Below are 8,693 nucleotides of genomic sequence, written 5' to 3'. Positions count from 1 at the left end.
AGGAGGGAGCTCCTGGTTTCTGTAAGTACTCAGAACTGGGAAGGAAGGTAGGTAGATGGACCCTTGTTGGAAAGAACTTGAAGGGTCAGTGGTCAGAAGCTCCTCCCACCCACTTGGGCAGGCACACCCCCTTACACTTCCCTCCTCTTTCTTATTTGGGATATCTGGAGGAAATGATGCTCCTATGGGACACACCTAAAGGCAGAGACTGACTGCTGAGATATCATTTTCCCAGTAACATTTTGAGAAGCATCAGGGGTCTCACATAGACCAACAAACCCTTCTTTCCAGGCCCCAGAAAAAGAATCCTCTTTTCCTATCTTTCCTGAGTTAACTCCAGAACAGATGATGAGACTTCTGCTACTGTGGGGTTGGATCATCATCCCAGGTAAGGACAGAAAAGACTTTACTAGAAAGCCCCCATGGGTGGAAGGAAGGCCTGGGATTTAGGGGCTTTCACTCTAGGTCTGCAAAACAGTCCAGTCCCTCCGGAGTAGAGGACTTTGAGTATTGGAATCTCCTTCCCCAAAAGCAGCCTTTCAGGTCAACTGACCAGTCCATCTGCAGCCTCCCTTTCCCACTCTGCCTAACCCATCCAACCCAACTGCTTCCAAACCAACAATTTCTGCTCTCCCTTTTCCATAGAGGCTTGAGATGCCAAGAGAATGTTGGTCCTGGTGGATTCCTGGCAGGAGGTACTCAGTTCCTAGGGTATAGCACCTGAGTTCAAGATATCAAACTTGGAAGTTCTAAGGCTCCCTTTTAAAATTGTTATTACATTTTTAATAACTTTCTTTTCTTCCCCAATCCTTTTTCCTCTTCTATTTTTTTAAATTATTTAGAATATTTTTCCATGGTTACATGATTCATGATTTTTCCCATCCTTCTTCCTCTTCTCTTTCCCCTCTTAGAGCTGATGAGCAGTTGCACTGAGTTATACATGTATCACTGTTCAAAACATATTTCCATGTTATTCGTATTTGCAGTAGTGATCTTTTAATATCAAAACCCTAATCACATCCCTATTGAACCACATGATTGATCATATGTTTTTCTTCTGCATTTCTGCTCCCACAGTTCTTTCTCTGGATATGGATAGCGTTCTTTCTTCTAAGTTCCTCTGGATTGTCCTGGGTCATTGCATTGCTGCTAGTAGAGAAGTCTATTACATTCAATTTTACCATAATGTTATCAGTCTCTGTGTACAATGTTCTCCTGGTTCTGCTCTTTTCTCTCTGCATCAGTTCCTGGAAGTCGTTCCACTTCACATGGAATTCCTCCACTTTATTATTCCTTTGGGCATAATAGTATTCCATTACCAACATATACCACAATGTGTTCAGCCATTCCCCAACTGAAGGGCATCCCCTCAGTTTCCAATTTTTGGCCACCACAAAGAGTGCAGCTATAAATATTTTGTTACAAGTCTTTTTCCTTATTATCTCTGTGGGGCACAAACCCAGCAGCTGGATCAAATGGCAGACAGTCCTTTGTGCAAAGTTCCAAATTGCCATCCAGAATGGTTGGATCAATTCACAACTTCACCAGCAGTGCATTAATGTCCCAATTTTTCCACATCCCCTCCAACATTTATCTCTTTCCCTTGCTGCCATATTGGCCAGTCTGCCAAGTGTGAGGTGATACCTCAACATTGTTTTAATTTGCATTTCTCTAATCAGGAGGGATTTAGAACAGTTTTTCCCAAAACTTATTGATAGTTTTGATTTCTTCATGTGAAAATTGCCTATTTGTGTCCCTTGACATCTGTCAATTGGGAAATGGCTTGATTTTTTGTAGATTTGACTTAGTTCCTTGGTTATTTTGGAAATTAAACCTTTGTCAGAGAGTTTTGTTATAAAAATGTTCTCCCCATTTGTTGCTTTCCTTCTAATTTTGATTGCATCTAAGACCTCTCTTGCCTCTGTTTGACTTGATTCTTACCTCTCTGGCATCTTTTATTCTCTCATTTGTGACAATGGAGCTCATAATCCTCACTCCATTTTCAGAGGGAAACTGAGGGGAAAGAGAGGGGGAAATTGCTGATCTCAGAGAGTATGCTAAAAGGAAGAATCAGAGGAATTCTGAGGGGAAATACCCTATACCTTCCTCTCTGCAGGAACTGAATCTGTGTAGTTCCAGGGAGTGCCAACTTTATTTCCCTTGATTTTAGGTTATGGAGCCATGGTGGGTCCAAAGGAAGTCAGTGGGCCAGAGGGAAGCTCTCTGTCTGTGCAGTGCTTCTATGAGGATAAGCATGAAGAAAATAGTAAATACTGGTGCAAAGTGACTGGATTATTCTTTCAACGTTGTATCACTATCATCACCACAGAGTCAGGAAAAGAAGAAACAGATGGCAAGATGTCCATCATGGACAATCCCCAAAGTCGAACATTCACTGTGATCATGAGGAACCTCACCCTAAAAGATGCTGGGCAATATCAATGTGGGATTTCCAGATTTGGAGTTGACGAGGTTTTTGAGGTCACTGTGGTAGTTTTTTCAGGTAAAATTTTCTCTTTACAGACTTGGAGGACTGAGGCGAAGATGGGCTAGGGGCGAGAAGGGTGCTATGGGGGATGATCAAGAAAAAGGAACAATATATTCTAAAGTCAGTCTTGGAAAATGATGGATTTTGAATCTTTGCTCACTAAAGTGAACTTGGGCAAGGAACTTCCTCCTCTCTGGACCTCAGTTTCTTCCCCAATAAAGGGAGGGGGTTGGATTAGATGACCTCTAAAGTCTTATTCAGTTCCAAACCTGCGACCTCCTAATACTCTTATGTAGAGAGCTGTGATGGGTTAGAAATGAAAGAGGTAGCCCCTAATGAATGGTTCCCTAAGGTCAAGGCTTTCCTAAGAACTTCTGAGCTAGGATGATACTGCATTTCTGGGTCACCTTCACCTCCCCCTATCATATTGGCCATTCACTCAGTCTGCGGTTGTTGCCTTTTGTTAAGGGCCCATTGGTAACTACCAAAAGATGCTCTTTAGGTCCGATTTGCCCCATAGGAAGTCCCCAGAGGCAAGGTCCCCTCTGCTTCTCTCAGACTACACCATGGACTCGTGCGTTACTTCGTGATGTTCTTAGCCAATATTCACCTTTCCCCCAGCTACATAGGCTCTTTTGTCTGGAGCCGAGGACCTTAAAGGATTTGAATTAGTTTGGAGCACTGAGAGAATTGGGGATTTTAGAACAAGAGTCATTTGAGAGTGTGGGGGATAGATACACTAAGAGCTTCTGGTGCTTGAAGCCAAGGTCACTGAGGGATACAGTGAAGGATTTTGGATTAAGACCATAAATCTACTGAATTTTTAGGGTTCACTTCTAAATTTTCTCTAAGGTCCCTTCTCTGAGATCTCAAGAGGTTATTAAATGACTCATCCAAAGTCACTTTGCTATAACTTGGGTATTCTTCCAGAATACTTTTCCTTCACCATAAAGAGTAGTGAACAAGCCTTTATAACAATGCCTGGCACTGTGCTAAACACCTTATAAATGCCTAATATTTAATATATACACATATTATCTCAACTGTTCCTCACAAAAACCCTGGGCAGGTGCTATTATGATCCCCATTTTACAGATAAGGAAATCAAGGCATACAGAAGTTAAGTGACTTGCCCAGGTTCTCATGGCTCATTGGCATGGTCCAATGGGTACCACAGGAATATCAGACAGGTAGCTGTGGGATGGATGGATGGATTTTCAGAAACCTGAAAGTTAATGCAGTAGGCATAGTGATAAAAGGCAAACACAGAATAAACATACAATTAACAGTTAGCTGTGTGACCCTAAGCAAGTTTCCTCATCTACAAATGGAGATACTAATGTTTACACTGATCTTAAGAAAGTCTCTTAACCTCTTCAGGCACTTCATCTGTAAAATGGTTGGCCTAGATGGTCTCTCAGGGTTTTTTTCTAGCCCTAAATCTTATGATCCTCTGACCTCTCTAATGCTTTTAGAACTCTAATGCATTCTAGACATGAGTTTATATTACTAATATAAGGATCTAAAATGAAGGTAGTTTCTGGGGAGATAAAGAGAAAGAAATAGATGTTCTTGGATTTTTTAAAAAAGAAAAACCAAGGATTTGGTGACCGATTTGGATATTAAGAACAAATGAGAGAGAGTAAATGTTATTCTAAGTTTTAAACTTGGGTAACAGGGAGAAATGGTGGTTCCAAAGTTAGAAATGGTACCCTGGGAGAGATGATGGGCAGAACTGTGGTGAAGAAAACTTGACATGGAGATTGAAAATCTGGGTTGTACAATTGTTATCACCTTATACCTATTTCCATATTATTCATTTTTGCTGTGGAGAAATCTTTTAAAAATCACATACCCATATATATACACACGTGTGATAAGTGATGCCATGTGTTTTTCTTTTGCATTTCTACTCCCATGGTTCTTTCTCTCAAGGTGAGAGATTAAAAATCTGGTTTGGAAACCCCTTCTTCCAATTAACTAACTGTATAACCTAAAACAAATCACTTAACCCATCTGGGCCTCAGTCTATCCTTCTATAAAATGAAAGGCTCTAAATCTACGAACCTATAGCCTGGCATTTGATTATCAGCTTCACCACCAGTGTTCCTTTCTAGTAAGGAAAATTGAGAGCTGGCTGCATTATCTTCCAATGAGCACAACAGAGTCTAGTATGCCTTTGACTGAGTGATGGAAGAGTTGGGGCTTCCTCGTACTGGAAGGTCTTGTTTGGGATCCTGAGCCCTCCAGGTATGTTGTGAAGTCCAGCAGTACCCCAAGAGAGGACTCTGCTTTCTCTTTTCTCTCTCTAGGGCTCGGGAGTTCTGTCTCCCCAAACCCTTCCCTTCAGTCTCTCTCTACAAGAAGTGTCCATCGGGGGGCAAAAGTCTGGGGAACTCGGTCTCCAGAGTTAAGTGAGTGATTGATTTTGGGGGCGGGTTTGGGGTGGAATGGGGCTGCCCTCTATGCAAGAGAAGTGTTGTGTCAGGAAGGCAATGGACTCTGCCCCTGTATTCCTGCAAAGAGATGGCATAATAAGTGAAAAGGGGTACTTCCTATTATTAGCCACCATCTCCTTCCTTCTGTATCTCACCCAAAGTACATGGGGGGCAGGCAGAAAAGGATATGCTAGAGCTGGATTATACTAGCTCTCTAGACCCAATTGTTCAATTTTCAGTGTGAGCATTTATACCTCAAAAATAGACAAACACTACAAATCCAGGGATGATTTATTGTTCTGCTCATTTATAGATTTGGCAAAGTGATGAGGGAAATGTTAATACTGCTGATTAAATTTAAAAAAATGTATGTTGCATGCAATTATTTTCAGAGAGTTTATTGTTAAACATTTATCAGCATCCCTCTGAGAATAGATGAACAGTGTAAGAGAGCAGGGTCATGATATAAAAAAAAGGAAAAGAGAACTATCTCTGGAGTCAAAGGGCTGGGGATCAAATCCTAGCTCTTTTGGATACTCTGTTATCTTGAGCAAGTCACTTCCTCTTTAGATGTCAATTGTCTTCTTTATAATACATGGGGGTTGAGTCAGCATAACTCTAACGTCCCTTCTACCCCTAAATATGTGATCTTATGAACCTATAACTTCTTTCTGGGACAGGAGAGGGAGCTCTGTTGTACAGTTCACACTGTTCCCAGTGAGTGGAGAGAATGGGTATCAAAAGTGGGATCAGGAAGATCACAGATAGGACTCTGAGGGCAGAAATTCTGAATAGATATTCAGTGTGTGTCGATGTAACATACTTGGAGAGATGGAAAATAATAATGGTGAGAAGCTTCACATCTTGGAATTTAATTATGATTCATGTGGATAGAGGAACTCAAATGCTTCTCTCCAGATGTGGCCAGATGTTCTTGACATGTGGATTGCTCAGAATGGGTTGGGTTTTGGCTTCTTTGAGCCAATCTGGGTCATCTCTTAATTGAAACAGTGTGGAAGAGGTGATGGAGTAAAGGGGAAGGTTGAAATATTATCTTTTCACCTGTAGCATCTTCTAGTTACCACCCAAAAGTGAATGTTCCTACCCAGGAAAAGATAAAGCCAACAACATTCATTAATGTGGGAACTAGGGCAGCAAAACCTCAATGGAGACAAGATACCTTCCAGACAAGAACCCAACAAGATATGGCCCAGGCAGTCACACCCCACCATCACCCCAATGATATAAAGTCAAAATCCAGGTGAGCTCCAGAGCTGAGATCTCTTCCTTGGAGGCAGCAGACCTTCTATCTGACTCTGACTCTGATGGTGAAAGTCAGAAAAATGTTCTCCCTCTCTGTCTCCCATCGCTTCTCCCCTATATCCTGTTCCTTCTCCCATGTCCCTCTGCATTTCCCCTGTCCCCCTCTCTCTCCCATCTCCTTCTCCTTTTCCTATCTCTCATCTCCTTCTCCCTCTTCCATCTCCCTCATTCCCTCTTCCATTTTTCTCTTCTCTCTCCTCTTTCTGTTCCCAGGCCATCCATCCCATTGATACGAATTTTGGCTCCATGCATCATTCTCCTCTTGCTACTGGTGGTGGTTATAGCAACTCTCCTGGTCCTGTCAGCAAGAAGAAAGAAAGGTAAGAGCAGCAGATCTTTCAACTAAAATTCCAGCATCCCCTCCAGCTCTGACATTCTATGGTCCTAAGGGTTCATTCGGCCAAGGATTAGAAACATTATCACTTGGGTGAGATATTTATTGGGGAGAGAGAGAGAGAGAGAGAGAGAGAGAGAGAGAGAGAGAGAGAGAGAGAGAGAGAGAGAGAGAGAGAGAGAGAGAGAGAGAGAGAGAGAGAGAGGGAATAGAGACAAGACTCTCTCCTGATAGTCACCATTCAGATTCTAGGCTGTAGTTTGTCTAATATCTTCTTAGCACTGATTAAACTAAAAGAATATTTATTAAATGTTTGCTTTGTATAAGGTACTCTTGTAAGCAGAGTTCTGTAAAAGTGCCTAAAGGAGGCAGGAGTAGCCTCAAGCTTGGGATTGCTGCTGGAGGGCCCGTATTGGCAACCAGAAGTAGGCAGTGTTATATTGTCTTAAATGTTCTGGAATCTCTGGCATGTGACTTGAACTTTGGAGGCCTGGCCATACAGTTGATGGGATAGGATCAGCAGAAGACAAGTGGACACTGCTCCAGGTGGATCAGACTGGCATTGCCCATTCTTGAGCGTCTAGACTAGATTGAGTGCTAGGATCTGTTGGTGCCAAAAGGAGCTGTAATCCAAAAAATGTTGGTAGGTTAGGAGTAGACTGAATAATCTTGAAAACAAAGGTCTTTTAAAAAGTTTCTTTTTGTAGTACAACAGAAGGATGTGGGTGCTGGAGATTTCTTACCACCCCTCTCAGAGCTATTCTTTGCCTAAAACTTCTACCTCTGAACTCTCTTCCAGCTCAGCTTGTACTGGAAACAGGAAAGAATGGGCAGTTTCACTACTCAAACTCGGGAAACAAATCACTAGACTGATGCTTGATCTAAGAACATTCTCACATGGAAGAGTTCCCAGGTGTGGCCCACATATGAGCCCCAAAAATCAGAAACCTGGTTTTCTTTCCATGGTTTCACTGATTCCTCTCTTCAGGATCAGGTCAGCTTCTGCCATCTTGGACATCATGAGTGTATCAGGGAATGGGGCTGGCTTTGGAGTCTATAGAGATCTGGATTGAGTCCCACTTCCACCTCTTACTATCTGTATGACCATGGGCAGTCAATTAATTTCTCTGAGATCCGGTTTCTTCATCTGTAAAGTCGGCACAATGATACCTAGATGACCTACCTCACAGGGTTGTTGTGAGGCTTAAATGAGATTGTGTATATAAAATGCTTTATAAGTCTTAAATGTTGGCTATGATTACTGGCCCTCGATTACGTAACAAAAAAAATGGAATACTACTTTATGTCCTCTTCCTACCCAAAGGAAATACCAAGAATAAGAACTCAACATGGGATAAATTGTGACTAGAAATACTGGCCAGTTCCGTGAGTGTTTAATAAGTCTGATTTATTACGTGTGTGCCATGTGCCAGGCACTGTGCTAGGTGATGGGGACAAAAGACAAATAATGAAACAATTCCTCCTCTAAAGAATTCATTTTCTAATATGGGACACAGTCTAACAGGCATGGGCATTAAGAGGAATAGAAGCCAGAGAGATTAAGAGTAAACAACTCTGGTTCAGGGAAATGAGAAGAACCCTAAAAATTCCACCAGTGGTTAGGGGGGAGAAGAGGGAAGCCATTAAGTGGCTCAGTGGATAGAGAGCCAGTCCTGGACACAGGAAATCCTGGGTTCAAATCTAGCCTCAGATACTTCCTAACTACATGACTCTGGGCAAGTCACTTAACCTCAATTGCCTAGCTCTTACCATTCTTCTGCCTTGGAACCAATACTTAGTATCATTTCTAAGATGGAAGGTAAGGGTTAGTCAAAAACAGAAAAATCCATTGGGATATGCAAGGTCACACTCTCTACAGACTTGATCCCTCCCTCCTCTCTCCCATAGCCCCTTCTCCCACTTGTTTTCCTTGCCTTCAGCTAAGCCTGAACTGGTAAGGCTGCCCTAAAGACTCAAGCAGAGTCTGAGAATCTTGGAAAAGATGATCAAAGAACAGAGGTTATTCAGACATCCCCACTGCTAGAAGCAGACGCACATGTAGAACCTTCATCTTCCCTAGTTGAAAGTCACCCTGACACCAGGTACAAGG

At 42.2% G+C, this 8,693-nt stretch overlaps 1 protein-coding gene across 3 annotated transcripts; it reads left to right on the top strand.

Moving 5' to 3' along the window:
• Positions 1–200: 200 nt before the first annotated feature.
• Positions 201–7,829, top strand: CD300LG (CD300 molecule like family member g). 3 transcript variants are annotated; one of them, XM_007505747.3, is made up of 6 exons: positions 204–388; positions 2,171–2,503; positions 4,801–4,902; positions 5,995–6,187; positions 6,463–6,569; positions 7,388–7,829. In XM_007505747.3, the coding sequence occupies exons 1-6, from the start codon at positions 346–348 to the stop codon at positions 7,654–7,656; spliced, it is 1,047 nt and encodes a 348-aa protein (XP_007505809.1). In that variant the 5' UTR covers positions 204–345; the 3' UTR covers positions 7,657–7,829. The 3 variants fall into 3 exon arrangements, with proteins under 3 accessions (XP_007505810.1, XP_007505809.1, XP_007505811.1); XM_007505749.3 differs by having other exon boundaries at positions 208–388; positions 7,383–7,590; XM_007505748.2 differs by lacking the exon at positions 4,801–4,902 and having other exon boundaries at positions 201–388.
• Positions 7,830–8,693: the final 864 nt, after the last annotated feature.

This window comes from Monodelphis domestica, chromosome 2 (assembly GCF_027887165.1).
Source record: "Monodelphis domestica isolate mMonDom1 chromosome 2, mMonDom1.pri, whole genome shotgun sequence".
NCBI lineage: Eukaryota > Metazoa > Chordata > Mammalia > Didelphimorphia > Didelphidae > Monodelphis > Monodelphis domestica.
Note: the sequence above shows the minus strand (reverse complement) of the source record. Positions and strands in the feature narration are given on the sequence as shown.

Coding starts and splice junctions, on each gene's coding strand:
- CD300LG (XM_007505747.3), top strand. CDS start 346: ATGATGAGACTTCTGCTACTGTGGGGTTGGATCATCATCCCAG. Junction 4,903..5,994: donor AACTCGGTCTCCAGAGTTAA/GTGAGTGATTGA, acceptor TTTCACCTGTAG/CATCTTCTAGTTACCACCCA. Junction 6,188..6,462: donor GATATAAAGTCAAAATCCAG/GTGAGCTCCAGA, acceptor TTCTGTTCCCAG/GCCATCCATCCCATTGATAC.